The 16,635-nt window shown below is 37.2% G+C and overlaps 1 protein-coding gene across 3 annotated transcripts in view; it reads left to right on the top strand.

Moving 5' to 3' along the window:
• Positions 1-16,635, top strand: part of LOC132121323 (serine-rich coiled-coil domain-containing protein 2-like) — a 72,632-nt gene that overhangs the window by 30,857 nt on the left and 25,140 nt on the right. For all 3 annotated transcript variants that reach the window (XM_059530616.1, XM_059530617.1, XM_059530619.1), the window contains exons 4-6: positions 8,031-8,130; positions 10,331-10,442; positions 11,221-11,377. In XM_059530616.1, the coding sequence (XP_059386599.1) occupies positions 8,031-8,130; positions 10,331-10,442; positions 11,221-11,377 (369 nt within the window). The remainder of the gene's footprint in view (positions 1-8,030; positions 8,131-10,330; positions 10,443-11,220; positions 11,378-16,635) is intronic.

Raw genomic sequence — 16,635 nt, 5'->3', positions numbered from 1 at the left:
CATATAACTGAAGTCCCAATTTGAGTTCTCTTTCATTAACAGTCATTAACAGGACATTAACAGTCAAAAACACACAATGCAAGCCAGTCAGTAAATGTATATGGGTGAGCATAATCACTAACAGTTGTAGATATTGGATCTGTGCATTACCTTTTGAAGTGATAACATATACCTGCTGTGGTCTTTGTCTCTAATCAAACAACAAAAGAATGTTTTAGCAGCTGCAGCTCTTTCATGGACGTGGGCTTTGTAAAGCAATCTGTGGTCAGTTTTTATGGAAACAGGGTCTTCAAGGTGAATATTGAGGTTTGCTTTCACTTTTGCTTCAGTGGTTCCATGCTGTTTGGACACAGTCCGTGTCAGTGTTTGACAGTCCCTATCATTCCCAAGAGCACAGTGGCCTCCTTAATTCTTAATTAAATAAATAAATTTTGGAACAACCAGGAATCTTCCACACCATAGTGAGCAATCACTGCAAAAGGCCCTTGGTAAGTGAGTTGAACAAGAACCTGAGACTATGTGTATAAATTGCACTACTTTGCCAATCTGGGCCTGAGCCCTCAAAATTAGCAAAAAAAGCACCCGATAGAGTCTCTGACTGTGGAAAACAAAATTCTCTGGTAACCTGCAGAACATGGCAGCTGAAGTAGTGCTGTGCAGCATCTGTAGTACCTTCAATGACCACAGGGGGGCACCAGAAACTCACAAATATTCACTCTTCAAGAGTGCGTCTTCCATTTTAATAAGCTTATTGTACAGAACATCTTAAAGGAATCGTTCTTTTACTCACCCTTGTGATGTTCCAAACACATATGGCCTTCTTTTCTTCGTGGAACACACAATGAACTGTTTTGAAAAATGTTTTGCAGCTGATCTTTTTCATAAAATAAAATGGGGAATGGGGTTTGTAGATTGATATATCATAAAGGAACTTGTATGACTTTTATGCACTATTGTTAAGTCTTAAGACTTCATACGATATGGAGGAATAGACCCAAATTCAGTTTTTTTATTCACTGGTTCTCCTTCACAACAGGAGTCAAATATTTGTTTGCATTATGCCAGGTTTCATGTTGATGTCATGACATTGATGCGGAAACCTGGCGTAAAACATGAATGTTTAAAAACGGGGAGAGAATTTTTGCCTGATTTTTTTTCCCTGACAATACTGACACTGTGTGTCTGTGCATTGCGTATTACAGATTAATTGGATGTCACCTCTTTCACTTCACCACTCTGCCATGTTTTTTCATCAGATGTGATAAAATACTGGCAAATTCATGACAATTCAATGTTGTGGCAACTGTGAAGGTGTAAATTAGGATGAAAAATCCCAATGTGTTGTAAGCAGCTGACAGTATCCACTTCTTTCATATATGCATTTTCATCTGATGCAGACCTTTTACTTTCAAATCAGTATATGTTTGATTAAAAAAAAAAAAAAAAAAAAAAAAAAAAAAAAAAAAAATATATATATATATATATATATATATATATATATATATATATATATATATATATATATATATATATATATATATATATATATATTTAAGCCTATTTATTTAATGATTTTGGGGGCCTTTATCTTAGATATTCTAACAATAACATTAACAATGCAGTAGTCTCCAAATGGCTTGAAAATGTGTGTAGATTTAGTAATCAGAATTTCTGTCCATCCAAAAATAATAATGCATTTACTATATTCAGTTAAATTCAGTTCAGTTCATAATACATGTAAAATATGTATTTTCATACAAAATATTATATTTGTATAGTACTTTTTACATCTTTGTAAGACTGATTGTTTAACTTTCATCTTTTGTCTTTGTGTGTGTTTGTAAACAGCTCGTTGTGACCCTAATATCCAATCTCAACAAAATAGACTTATGATTTCTGATGAAACAATCCATTTTGGAGAAACCTTGGTCAAACGATAGTTAATTAGCAAATACAGTAAATACTGTAGCACACACACGCTGCGTCAAATATTAAACCAAGGCACCAAAGTGTCTCAGGATGCAACCATGCGAGATAAATCTGTTCTGCTTCCTCTCTCTGCCAGAACGTCTGTCACGCTCCGATATGAGCACTCCTCCTCTGATTGGCTGAGTCAGAAAGCATGATTTCCTCCCCACTGCTTATGAGTATTTCTTCAGACAGTTCAGTTGACCCAGTGTGCTGTGTGTCTGCACCTGCTCTCTGACTGGGTTATGCTGAGTGCAGGACATTTAAAGTCATACAAATTTGTTTAATAGTGATGTGTCAGAGATACTGTGTGTCCAAACCAGCTTAATTCTGGGAAAATTAACCGGAAATGTTTTGATTTTCATATAGGACGTCAAAACATTGCTGTTGTAATTAATACATGTAAAAAAAGGGAACAAATTAACAGTCAGCAAACCTGATCTCCATAAACCTGAAAAGGTAAAATAACTAACAGGTCAGATAAGACAGTGCTCCAGTAGAGTGCAGCATTTTTCCAACATAGTGAATCGCTACAATATTGTTGTTTGCAAGAGAGACACTGAGATTATACATAATACATAACTTTTTCTTTTGCTTTCTTATTCTCTCTTTTGGTCTCTTCTCACTTTCACTCTTGTCATATGGGCTTTCATTGCTCCTTTTTCAACATACTATAGTCATTTGAGGTTTTTTAGAAGTTTGATGCATCTCCCTAGTTCTCCAGGACCGTCTGTTGTTTTTCCCTGCCAAGCATCACTTGAGGGTCCACGCTATGGCACTGAATCCATTAAGATAACGTTTCTTTCTTTTTCTTTTTCTTTTCTGAAGGCAAAACCCAATCTATAACTGTTCCCAGAAGAATCTGCAAGTTTGCTACAGCATTGGATTTTAATTGTAATCAACAGTACAAAAGTTGTAACTAAATAACTTTTATTCCATTGTTTAAAAGTTTTAGTGTATAACGGCAAAAGTGGCTCTGTGGAATACTTGATTCTGATTGGTGAGTCGTGACATTCCGAGGGCGCTTTTATTCCAAATACAATCAACATATATTAGATCAGCTTAGATCTACGTGAAGCCCTTTTAAAATTGGAGAGAGAGGGTAGAAATGTGAATGTCTGTTTACAGGCGGAAAAGTCATCTTTAAGTAATTTTTAAGTCATCTACTCTATGTGGGTATTATTTCTTTAGGGCTGGACTGTTTCTTCCATTGTGAGGTCTTTCTAGCTTGTTCATTAGCTAGTAAAATGAGGTCATCTTTTAAGTTGCTTTGGTTGAGTTGCTTTGACTCCATAAAATAAGGCTTAAATAAATACCAGCCTCTGAAACAGTGCTAGATTATCAATATTTACGGGGCATTAGAGACCTGATAGAGCTGAACAAAGGGCACTGTGCATTGTACAGTAATTTCACAAGTTCCAATAAGCAACATTTGAACTTAGACTGTGTAACACTCCCTCTAAATACAGCAAATAGGGAGGATCTATTTTATGGAAAAGAGCAGTGTGAATGACCTCCATGACTTCTATCTTTTTGTTGCATGGAAGAACAACAGGAAATGCCATTGGCGATATCGACAGGCTGCCGCCCCAGCAGAGCTGTCATAATGCACACTGAACTAGTGCTTAGTTTCACAGGATTTCTCCAATTCCAATCCTGCCATTTACCACATTGTGCCCACCTACATAATCATAATCATCATCATCATCAAAAAAAAGAAGAAAAAAGAACACCCCATGGGACATCAGGAACACAAAAAAGCACATTGCCTCTGAAAAGCAGAATTATATTATTAATTACAAAACTAGTTTTTGAAACCTTTAGGGTGATACAAGACCTTTTTTACCCTGTCTTTGCAATAATGCATTATCCTTTAATTAAATGCATTTTAATTGTATAATACTTTCATTGGTGCTTTTATGAAACATGAAGTGTTAGAATCTTTTGTTAGAACCTAACCAACTGCATGGACAAGAGCAAAAATTACCATTTTTCAAAATTAAGAAATAAAAATGCTATACAGTTTTGGAACAAAAGTACAGTTAATTTTTTCAAGTGAGCTAATGCTTTAAATAAGAGTTCTCACAGTCATAGCAATCCCTTGTAATTGTAAACCAATAGACCTTGTTCCAAGGGAGGTTCTGTTTAGTTGAGGTTCTGTCCTTCATTCATTTGCTGACTGTTCGTCTGGTGCAAAAGTCAAAACAGATAAAGTAAATACAACAGATTCCGTAAAAGTTGGGACGTTTTTTAAATTTTAATAAAATGAAAACTAAAGGAATTTCAAATCACATGAGCCAATATTTTATTCACAATAGAACATAGATAACGTAGCAAATGTTTAAACTGAGAAAGTTTACAATTTTATCCACTTAATTAGCTCATTTAAAATTTAATGCCTGCTACAGGTCTCAAAAAAGTTGCCACGGGGGCAACAACTAAAGCTCTATCATGCAAAAAGGAAGCCATATGTGAACATGGTCCAGAAGCGCCGTCGTGTCCTGTGGGCCAAGGCTCATTTAAAATGGATTATTTCAAAGTGGAATAGTGTTTTATGGTCAGACGAGTCCAAATTTGACATTCTTGTTGGAAATCACGGACGCCGTGTCCTCCGGGCTAAAGAGGAGGGAGACCTTCCAGCATGTTATCAGCGTTCAGTTCAAAAGCCAGCATCTCTGATGGTATGGGGGTGCATAAGTGCATACGGTATGGGCAGCTTGCATGTTTTGGAAGGCTCTGTGAATGCTGAAAGGTATATAAAGGTTTTAGAGCAACATATGCTTCCCTCCAAACAACGTCTATTTCAGGGAAGGCCTTGTTTATTTCAGCAGGACAATGCAAAACCACATACTGCAGCTATAACAACAGCATGGCTTCGTCGTAAAAGTGTCCGGGTGCTAACCTGGCCTGCCTGCAGTCCAGATCTTTCACCTATAGAGAACATTTGGCGCATCATTAAACGAAAAATACGTCAAAGACGACCACGAACTCTTCAGCAGCTGGAAATCTATATAAGGCAAGAATGGGACCAAATTCCAACAGCAAAACTCCAGCAACTCATAGCCTCAATGCCCAGACGTCTTCAAACTGTTTTGAAAAGAAAAGGAGATGCTACACCATGGTAAACATGCCCCGTCCCAACTATTTTGAGACCAGTAGCAGAAATCAAAATTGAAATGAGCTCATTTTGTGCATAAAATTGTAAACTTTCTCAGTTTAAACATTTGCTATGTTATCTATGTTCTATTGTGAATAAAATATTGGCTCATGTGATTTGAAAGTCTTTTAGTTTTCATTTTATTAAAATTTAAAAAACGTCCCAACTTTTCCGGAATTCGGGTTGTACTTCTCGAAACCCCTTTCCCCTTTTCTCTGTGGTAATCTTTCAGCCGTGTATTATTTTCTGCTTTGTTCCGCTTTGCTGCCAGACTCATAACAGTATAACTACTTTAGAAATTGTTCAAAAGCACACCAATGTCAAGAAATCCAAAAAGGAAGGTTTAGGAGATGTGTTTCTCATGTTAACCTTAACTGCCACATAAGCGCCTGTTATGAAGACTCTTGGGGTGACATCCTGTTCACTAAAGGAATTATACAAATGGGATGGTTAAATCTACCACATTGCATCAGCTCAGTTAGAAACAAGTTACCATATTTCAAAACACAGCTATCATCTTAAATTGCAATCATTACAATACGAAATTTTCGATATTGAGACAGTTTTTCAGTTCTTGATAACAATGTTGATTTTGCAGCCAAAATGTATGCTTTTGAACATGTTCCTTTCTTGTATTTCGAGAAAAGCTGGGATTCTAAAAGATTAAATAGATTTTCTGATAGAAAACTTAATGTACAAATTAAAATTACATGAACAATTTGAAAAATAACACATTTAACGTATTCCCATTGTCTTCATTGCTTGATTATTAGATATACAAATTCTTAATTACAATTAGATAGTTACTTTTTACTTTTTTTGTGTTCATTTTGAAGCATATAGTTATAATCACATCTTACTGGTTGGTGAGACAAATAAATAAATAGTTTATTAATAAAAAAGCAAGCCCTGAAAGGCGAGCTTCCTTGGTGTAAGCAGCGAGCTAGACAATTGTATCTATGTTTGAATAGAGCTGGACACATCTGGGCCATGTTTGAAAGACTGTAGCTCCATGAAGGCTTGGAGGCTGTATAATAAATGGTCTTTTGTTGTCTTAATGAAAAAAGGCACCATGAAATAGCAAATTACTGTCTGATGGGAGAGAGAGGCCAAAAATGGAGCAGACAGTAAAGCTCATTCAGGAGCAATGCCTATGTCTTGGGCAGAGGAAAAAGAGGCTGCTCTGAGAGCTAGATAATGATCGCTCCCAAATACATTGTTATTCAGTTTCTACTGCCAAGGTCAGATTTTCTTTTCTTGCATCTGTTCTTACTGATGAGTTAGGCAAGAATTTGCTATGTCTGCCTCTCCCCCTTTTCTTTTCATCACTTTATTATAAAACCTTGGTCCAGTCAATAGTCTGTGATATGTTTCAAGGCTAGATAGTTGATGCTGTTGAGGACATGTTTCTTACAGCCGAAATTTTTAAATTATGATGGATGGCATCACTCGTTATAATAAAGCAATGTCACAAGAGGAAGAGAGTGTAATGGCTGTATGGCCATCGATTTTAGCACATAGACTGAAATGAGTTTGCTACTACTAGGATAAAAATAATAAAATAAAAAATAGTATCATACTATTTTCACATAAGTCATATAGATTGCCTCTTTTAGATTTATTATGAAACTATAATATTTATATAATACATGTATAATAATACAAGTCTATACAGAAGTTTTCTGTGAAGAATTTATTTTGGTGCATGGCACTGTTATCATCTCCTCTTCTTCTTGATGGTGTTGTTTGTCGAGGCTGTTGATCTGCTCCATAACACTTTAAATTAGCAATATCACATGTGTAGGAGTATGATCTGGCTCAGCAAGGCTATGATTACCTGCGGCCTGAGGTCGCATCGTGATATAGAGCCATTGTACACAACTGCGAGTGTGATATTGATTGGAAGTGAAAATGAATTAATTCACCCCAATGGAAAACATATTTACACTTTCTGATTTGCTCCCTATCACCTATATCAGAAGTTCCTAAACTTTTTTTTACCAGCTAAATCCAGTTTTGTCAGAGCTGCACACTTTTATTGTCTTGCACCGTTTAATTCTCACACTTTAATACTTGGCCTATTTACTGTATAGGCTGTGTGTCTGTAGACTGATTACATCAAAACTTTTACTCAGGTGCTAGTGATTAACCTAACAATACTTAGCATAATATCATCAGACAGTGATACGGCTGTATTTCACTGGCCAAGACTATAAAACAAACTTTGGTCCTTGGGGGCATTTGTTCTCATTTTATCCTGCGTTTTTGAAATATGCTGTTCCCCTCTGAGTTTGCAAATATTGTCATGCCGTGAGTAGATAGCCAGTCATGGGGAAAAGTCATTTAACGGAGGTCCACCATATGAGAACTGTTCCTTGCTTGAATACGCATCAGTTGTCTTCCTTCCTCCTTCAGAGAAGTCTACTCTGCCCATTGATTTCTCATCCTGAAATTACCCATCCTTATCTTTTAAATTTGTTTGCTGTTCTCCTTTTAGCTAAAGGGCATCTTCTGCACCCCTATTCCTGAAAGCGATTTGTTGTTGTTTTCGTTTCTATGTTGTAAGGATGGTTCAGGGGAGGAAGGAAGTTCAAAATGTCACATATGAATTTGTTCTGGTAAACTGAGCAAAAATGTATTTATTTATTTTTCCTGAAGTGATTGCTCTATGTCATTCCACACTGAAATAGTTTGTGTTGCAGCTCTGGAAATGAAAAAAATATATATATATTTTTTTCATACCGAAGTAGAGAATTTTTTTCTCAAATATAAGGCATTTGTCTTAAAGAATTTAACCTGCTTCTTTACAAAAACTTGTCTGAAATTGTTGGACTGAGGTCTGCTGTCACATAGGATAGATAGCAAAGATCCTGGCTTTACTCTCTTTTTACGTATTACATTTAAGGACATTCTCAACAACCTGGAGAATGTGGAGTCATGTGACCTGGAGGAAGATGACCTCATGTTGGATTTGGACTTGTCTGAAGATGCATCCTTACACAGCGGTGAGTGATGGTGTAAACTCAGCAAAAACATCCGGTAACACTTTCTATGAAGCCCATATTTATAATACATTATAAGGGAGTTCTTAAGGCATTATAATGAATGCATAATCAACAATCAATTAATCAACAAACAGAACTAACAAATATTGCTACAAGTGTGACTGCATCATATAATAATTGCTGTTAATAATGTTCATCGTATTAATTTTTCTAAAAAATCCTGTCATATGCGCACAAACTGACAGTCACCACTTATAAGCTACTACTAAATATTGTAGAAACATAATTTTCTATAAAGTTGCTTTGTAATGATTTGTATTGTAAAAAGCGCTATACAAATAAACTTGAATTGAATAATGTATTTTTTTAAATGTATAATCTCATGATTAATCATAACAACAGTTTTAATACATTATAATATTTACTTATTTGTTATAGCTTTTAAGATTATGATGATTTAAAATACACGACGAACACAATGCATCCACTTTACTCACAATGGATTATATTTCCCATAGTTATAATGTAATCTTGTCATTGTTAACTTGTTACTTTACTTAAAGCAGACAAAGACAACTTATAAATAATAACAACAACAATGACAACAACAATAATTTATTATATAAAATTAATAAAAAAGTTATATATTTTTTTAAATTAAACAGCCATTAGATCAGGTATCTGAATGTGTAAAATGGCACATTTTCTTTTAACCATATTTAACCATATTTTAAGATACTGTGCAGGTCTTAAATAAATAACGTCAATATATGAGATTCATATTATAAATTAAGTGGATTTAAAACGTTGTTCATTGCATGTTGTAAATAATCATACTCATAAAAGTTATAACCACAAATAAGTACATTTTATAATGTATTATAATTGTTATAATTATTTATGAGAATTTTTTTTTTTTTATAAATAATGCATTACTCAGTCATTTTAATTACTTAATGATATCTTTATAATGTGTTATAAATACAGGCTTCATAGAAAGTGCTACCGTTAAACAAGACATAAACTGAACAAATTTCACAGGCATAGGATGTATAGAAATTGAATAACGAGTTCCTGAACAAAGGGACGCAGTGATGAGCTTGTTTGGTCACCAGCTGCTTTAGGCAATAGAGCACATCTCATGAGCTGAACCAGATTTGCCAGTTCTTGCTGTGAGATGTTACCCCACTCTACCACCAAAGCCACTTGCAGGTTCTTGATCAGATCTGGGGGCACACAGTGTTACATGTGTGCAAGAATGAGCAGTTGTCCTTCCAGTCTCCCTGATTTTTAGAGGTAGTCTCATTAATGTCCTATTATAACTGTGACCTTCATTGTCTAGGGCCTGTAAACTTTTTGTGTCCTAAGGACTGTTTCACAGCTGCATGAGGAATAATTGTTTATGGTTCTGAAGAACATTGTTTAAACCATTTCAGACATCTCCTGTAAAGGGACATTTCTTCACCACAGTATAAAAAAATCTGATTTTTATAATGTTAAATTAAGTGCATGTAATTAAAGGAAACTGATTCAATACTTTTACAGCAAGTTCTCAACAAATGTTTTACCGTACACCGCTCTATGCCATCACTGTGATATCTTTATATGAGGGAGAGACAGAGTTTGATGTCATTCTCAAGTGGAGCTTTAGATATTATGCTCAGTTGTGAGCTTTTACTAGAGCCTTTTTTCTGCAGTATCTGAATAATGAATACAGAGCTGGCAGAAGCTCTGACCGTGCAGGAGTATAAATTCACTTGTGGATCTGTCCTTATCTTCTGCTTAAAGGGATAGTTTAGCCAGAAATGAAAAATTCGGTCATAATTTACTCACCCACAAGTTGTTCCAAACCTGTATGCATTTCTTAAAAGAAGATATTTTGAAGAATATGGGTGAACAAACAGTTAATGGTTCCCATCGACTTCCATTAAATAAAAAAAATAAAAAAATTACCATAGAGTACAGTATTTCCTTACAGAATGTCTTATTTATACTGCTGTTTGTCATTATGAATGTTGCCTTAGACTTTTACTTGGTTAATGATAAAACAGTCAAATAAATGCCTTAGTCTTGTATTACAGGAAGGACATAATACATATTTAGATACCTGAATATCACAGAGAGGGCAGTTTGACATGGGCCAGTAAGCAACCTCAAAAAACTCTCACAAACTAGTTCTTGATATACTTATCTGTTGTAGACACTGATGGGACGTCACCTTATGAATGCTCTGAAAAAGATAGCTGGCCAACTCAGAGGAGGAGACGACAGCAGTACTGGGGCAGGCATGATCAGTTCCACTGTGAAAACAGGTGACCTTTTTGTTCATGCATTTTGACATTTGGTGAAATTATTGTATATTTTGTCAGTGCTCATTGCAGTGTGTAAGAGCAATACATTGTCATATTTTTTTTTTAGGTTAGTGCAACCCTTAGTCCCCTGGACTAATGTGTTTAGCATAAAATCTGGTCAACTTTACACCTTTTTTTTATTGGTGCAAAGTTTACTGTTTAGGGATTGGAAAAATGTGCCTTTACCTACATTTTTATAAAACTCTGAAAACATACCTACATAAACAATTCAATGCAGTTTCCAGTTGAAATGAACACTAGTTGTAGTAAAACACCACCAACTTTTTTTTTTCCCCTTTTCACACCAACTATGTTTACACAACAAAGACATATTTTTTTTGCATAGCTCCTATGTTATGACCACAAAACACTTTTACCATAATGTATGACTAATACATTTTGAAGTTTGCATCACATAGTCAGCATATTCATCAGCAAGAATCAACATAATATCATTTTGCAGAACTTTTCCAATGATCTGGAAAGCAGCAGATACAGTAGCTGTAAACAGATTGTGAGTGGGCTGACATAAAGCCATCTGAGGCTAAATCTAACCTAAAGAAGATAAGCAAATATATATATATATATATATATATATATATATATATATATATATATATATATATATATATATATATATATATATATATATATTTTAGAAAGAATACCCACATTCTGAAGGCAGTTTTAAACTGTCTTTATGACATTTTTCATTGCTTACTTTCTGTCTGACCTACAGAAGTGGAATTTTGCAGTCTTTTGATCGGCGTAAGGAACAGGGACTGGAGAGGTCAGGGTCAAACCATGTGACACTGGATGAGTTGACTCTGAAACACATGGCTCAAGACTGCTCTTCTGTCAAAGAACAGCTGCTTCAACTGAAGACTCTGTTTCAGGTCAGACACAAATGAATGCTTTGGATATATAACCTGGGATGCACAAAGGGTTTTAAGGCTGGTTCTCATGAGAGCACCTGGAGACTTGGTTTGTTGCTCACACTGCACTTTATTGCAATTTATTTATTTAAATCATAAACAAAATTATAAATAAAGTGCAGTGATACTGTAATATTTTAAAATAAAAATGATTGATAAATAAAAATACACTTATTTTATGGTACACCTAAAAATATAGTGTAAATTGTCATTTTCTTCTGTTTCTTTTTTCTTTCAGTATTTTTATTAATTGTAATCATTTTCAAACCTAAACTTTATTTTGGTGGGTTGCCAGCAAGTAAGTATATGTGCTGCCCAGTTTTAGTGTTGCCAAGTGAAGTGCATTAATTAATGAAATGTCACAGTTTTTCATCTTGCTCTAAATCTAGCAGTGGATAGCCTAGATTTATGATTTCAGTACGAATGAAAATTCAATACAGTATTACAGCTTGCCAATATAAAAAGATGTTTGTTCTTTCACAGCTGTCAACCATGTCGGTGTGCAAATAAACTTATTTACCTAGTGCATTTTTTATTTTGGTCGTACATGCACGGCAGGTGAACAAATTAGGTCAGCAGTCAGTACCTGTGCAAGCGGTAGCACAGTGAAAACCAGAGATAAACAATAACATCAGAAACTCAGCTAATCAAGGTGTTCATGGCTTCCTAGAAAGTTACAGGCAAGTCCGTCTAAAGAGATAGTGTTGCCAGATCTTGCTAGGAAAAATAGCAAAACAAAAGCAATTTTCTACTTTATTAACTGCATAAATTGGAAAATAAACAAGCCCAGAGATTCTTATGGTATTACTATGTACAGTAAGTGGAAATGACAACACTGTAAGAGAGCAGGTTTACAAGCATAAACAATTTGGCTTGGTTTAGTTAAAATTGTTGAACATAATACATCCTTGGTTGATAATATTACTTTGTCAAAAATAGCTTATACCAACCAGGTTTTCAACTCTTTTCTTGTTCTAATTGGCAAAATGCCAAAACATGGTTAACACACAGTGTCAATCAAAACACAGCTGACATTGTGGAAGCTAGGGGCAGTACAATCTGATTTCAGTAGTGTTTACAGTGAAGTCTAGATAAACACAAGATGATAGTCATGTGCTTTAAAACAGAATTATTTACCAAAATTTCACTACCTAGTAATCACAGTGTGAGAAGCAAGTCATGATCTTTACACCTCACATTCAAGTGAACTTATTGTTTTGTCTAAGTAAACACTATAATGCAAATAACTTTATGTCTCCTTAAGTGTAACATCGCAAGGGAACAGAAGTACATACATAGTCGTTATGTTATTTCATTATAATTATTGTCAATTCTGCTAATATTATCTTAATTTAATGGGAAAGTTAAGATAAGATCATTTAAACTTTCCCAAATTTAATTGCAATTAAATCTTTTCCAGTGTGCTGTATCGTACTGTAACTTATTTGATCAACTACTTTTAATTTTCATTACATTAGCATTTACATTTAGTCATTAAGCACACACTTTTATCCAAAGCGACTTACAAATGAGGACAATGGAAGCAATCATAATCAACAAAAGAGCAATGATATACAAGTGCTATAACAAGTCTCAGTTAGCGTAAACACAGTACACGTAGCAAGGGCTTTTATGTAATATAATAAATAAATAAAAACAGATAGAATAGAAAAAGAATAGAGCAAGCACGTTTTCAGCACATTTATTTGGCTGCTGTGATTAACTTGAGTCAAATCATGCTCCAAATTAATGCAAGTGTAATGCGACTCATATCTTACCCTCATAATTTTTCAGGAATGCACAAATAATATCTTTCTCGGTGGTTTTGGATGTATGCTGTAATGTATGTTGTGTTCAGAAATGCAATTTTCATGCAATATAAAAAAGAAAGAAAAAAATAACAAAACATCATTCCCCCAGCACAATTATTTTTCTTTGCTGACAAAATATCAATATGTGTCTACAGCAACGATTTCTTTATATGATCTGCGGCAAGACAGAAAAACAAAATCTTTTTTTTTATTTTATTTTATTTTTCAATGGGTGATAATTGGTTTGATTCTAAACAAGATAATGGTCCCCTGTTATTATAGAGAAAAATATTGGATTGCTGCTGCTTTATTTTTTGAGCAATTAAAAATGTGATGACAGGAGCAGTCAATATACAATGACAAGCCGTACTCTTTTGTATGCTCCAGTAAAAGCAGTATTAACAAGGGTTAACTCCAATGGTTGACTGGTAGTCTAACAAGTGTTTGCACATAAGCAACCAAGACCCCTGAATTTCAGTCATAGTCTCTCTTGTCATCTTTAAAAATTAGGAAGAGGAGGGGTTAGCTGTAACGACTGGGTGAAGGAGTGGCAGGAAGCAAGTGCGAGATTAATGAGATTTAATGAAGACAATGAAACAATACAATACTGAGACACAAATAACGCTGGGAGGAATGCACAGTCCAAGATGGTGGTGAAGAATGATGAATCCGGAAGGCGGAGGTGAGTTGGCAGCAGGAGAGGGTGACACAGGAACTGCGGGGAAGTGAGCCGAAGGTAAGTGGTGTTGCTTGGTGGTGGGTTGCGTAGAGTGGACGGGGTTCCGGGGAAACATGGACATCCAATGCAAAAACACACAAGAAAGCAAAGCATAGGTCACAAACATGAAACAATGCTCTCACGAACACAAGACACTAGACAAGCCAATATAGAGGGATGAGTAATGAGTGACAGCTGTTGCTGATGACAATTAATGCAGACGCCCACAAACTAATCAGTGCTGACGCGTAACACACAGACTTCACCCACAAAGTGCAAAACCCAGAGATCACGGTTTACCAGCCGTGACAGTACCCCCCCCCCCCCCCCCCCTCTAAGAACGCCTCATGGAGTTCCCAGAAGGGCCTACCTGCTGATTGTAATCATCAATAAGGGAGTGATCCAGTATGTCCCTAGCAGGTACCCAACTCCTCTCCTCCGGACCGTAACCTTCCCAGTCCACCAAGTACTGGAATCCTCGTCCCCTCCGTCTCGAGTCCAGAATACGATTAACCGCATATGTCAGTTCCCCATCTACGAGACGCGGCGGCAGGGGGAACCGGGGTAGGCGGATTAATATGTGAATATTATCTGCTCCCGCATCCGGAGCAGAGTCTCGCGGGCTCTGATCCAGGTGCGGTGGCACCTCTGGACAAATGCGTGAGCGGAGGGGACCGCAACTTCCGATTCCAGACTAGGATAAGCTGGTGGCTGGTAACCTAAGCTGCACTGAAATGGAGAGAGGCCCGTGGCTGACACTGGTAACGAATTGTGAGCATACTCCACCATAGAGAGTTGCTGGCTCCAGAAAGATGGATTCTTGGAGACCAAACATCGCAACGTTCTCTCTAAATCTTGGTTGGCTCGCTCAGACTGCCCGTTACTCTGGGAATGATAACCCGAAGACAGACTAACCATCGCTCCTAGCAATTTACAAAATTCCTTCCAAAATTTGGATATGAATTGGGATCCCCTGTCAGAAACCACGTCTACCAGGAGGCCATGTAACCGAAAGATGTGATCTAGGACCGTGACCGCTGTCTCCTTGGCTGTAGGTAATTTGGGCAAGGGAATGAAATGTGCCGCCTTCGAGAACCGGTCCACTATTGTCAAAACGACTGTCATGCCATTAGAGGGCGGGAGGGCGGTAACAAAATCTAGTATGATATGTGACCAGGGTCTCGAAGGGAGAGACAGCGGTTGAAGAAGCCCATCAGGAGGCCGGTTAAACGACTTACCACTGGCGCAAACTGAGCAAGCCAAAACAAAATCGTGGACGTCACGAGCCAAAAGTGGCCACCAGAATCGTTGTTTAACTAACCCCTTGGTTCAGCTTATCCCTGGATGACAAGCAACGTTAGAGCAGTGACCCCACTGAATAACTTCGGACCGTAACTCTTCCAGCACAAATAAACGATTCGGTGGGCAACCGGGCGGAGGCGTTACCCCTTCTAAGGCCGTCTTGACCTTCGATTCGACCTCCCATACGAGTGCTGAGACAACTATTTTCTCAGGTAAAATACACTCGGGAGTCACTGGGTGGGCGGAGGGATCAAAAAGACGTGACAAAGAATCGGGTTTGACATTCTTGGAACCCGGGCGGTACGACAGAGTAAAATCAAAACGACCGAAAAAAAGTGCCCACCGAGCCTGTCTGGAATTGAGTCTTTTGGCAGTTCTAATGTAATCTAAATTCTTGTGATCGGTCCAAACAATGAAAGGTACCCCTAACCCTTCCAACCAGTGACGCCACTCATCTAAAGCTAATTTGACGGCCAACAATTCTCTGTTACAATGTCATAATTGCATTCAGCAGGAGATAAACGATGAGAGAAAAACGCGCAGGGATGCATCTTATGCGTCGACCTCCACTACAAACTGCCGTGTGGGATCAGGGGCTACAAGGATGGGAGCCGAAACGAAGCGGCTCTTGAGGTTGGTAAATGCAGTCTCGGCTGCCTCCGACCACCTGAACGGAGTACTGGGGGAGGTCAAGGCCGTCAGAGGTGAGACTAGTTGGCTGAAATTACGAATGAAACGGCGAAAAAATTGGCAAACCCCAGAAACCGCTGTAGGGCCTTACGGGAATCTGGAGATGGCCAATCTATCACAGCCTTAACTTTGTCAGGATCCATACGTATTCCCTTGGACGAGACGTTATGTAAATCCAATTTTGTGAATACGGAAGCTCCCTGTAACCTCTTGGAAGCTGAAGACATCAATGGTAACGAATAGGTGTTCTTTATTGTGATGTTGTTCAGCTCTCGGTAGTCAATACAAGGACGCAAAGAACCATCCTTCTTACCCACAAAAAAGAATCCCGCCCCCGCTGGAGAAGAGGAGGGGCGAATGAACCTGGATGCCAAGGAATCAGAAATTTATTTCTCCATGGCCTCCCTCTCCGGAATAGAAAGAGAGTAAAGCTTGCCTTTAGACGGAGACTTACCTGGCACTAAATCTATAGCAAAGTCGTAGGGACGATGCGGAGGAAGAGAAGCAGCACGGGACTTACTGAACACCTCCTTCAGGTCCAAGTAATCTGTGGGCACGTTTGATAACACCATGGTCTCTTTCTGAAAGACAGAAACAGGCACAACAGGACAAGCAGAAACCAGACAAGACTCATGACAACTTTCACTCCACAAGGTGACTGTGTTGGAACCCCAATCCACTCATGGATTATGTTTGAT

Source organism: Carassius carassius, chromosome 39, assembly GCF_963082965.1.
Source record: "Carassius carassius chromosome 39, fCarCar2.1, whole genome shotgun sequence".
NCBI classification, from domain to species: domain Eukaryota; kingdom Metazoa; phylum Chordata; class Actinopteri; order Cypriniformes; family Cyprinidae; genus Carassius; species Carassius carassius.
The sequence above is the reverse complement of the archived record's forward strand: the minus strand, read 5'-3'. Positions and strand labels throughout refer to the sequence as shown.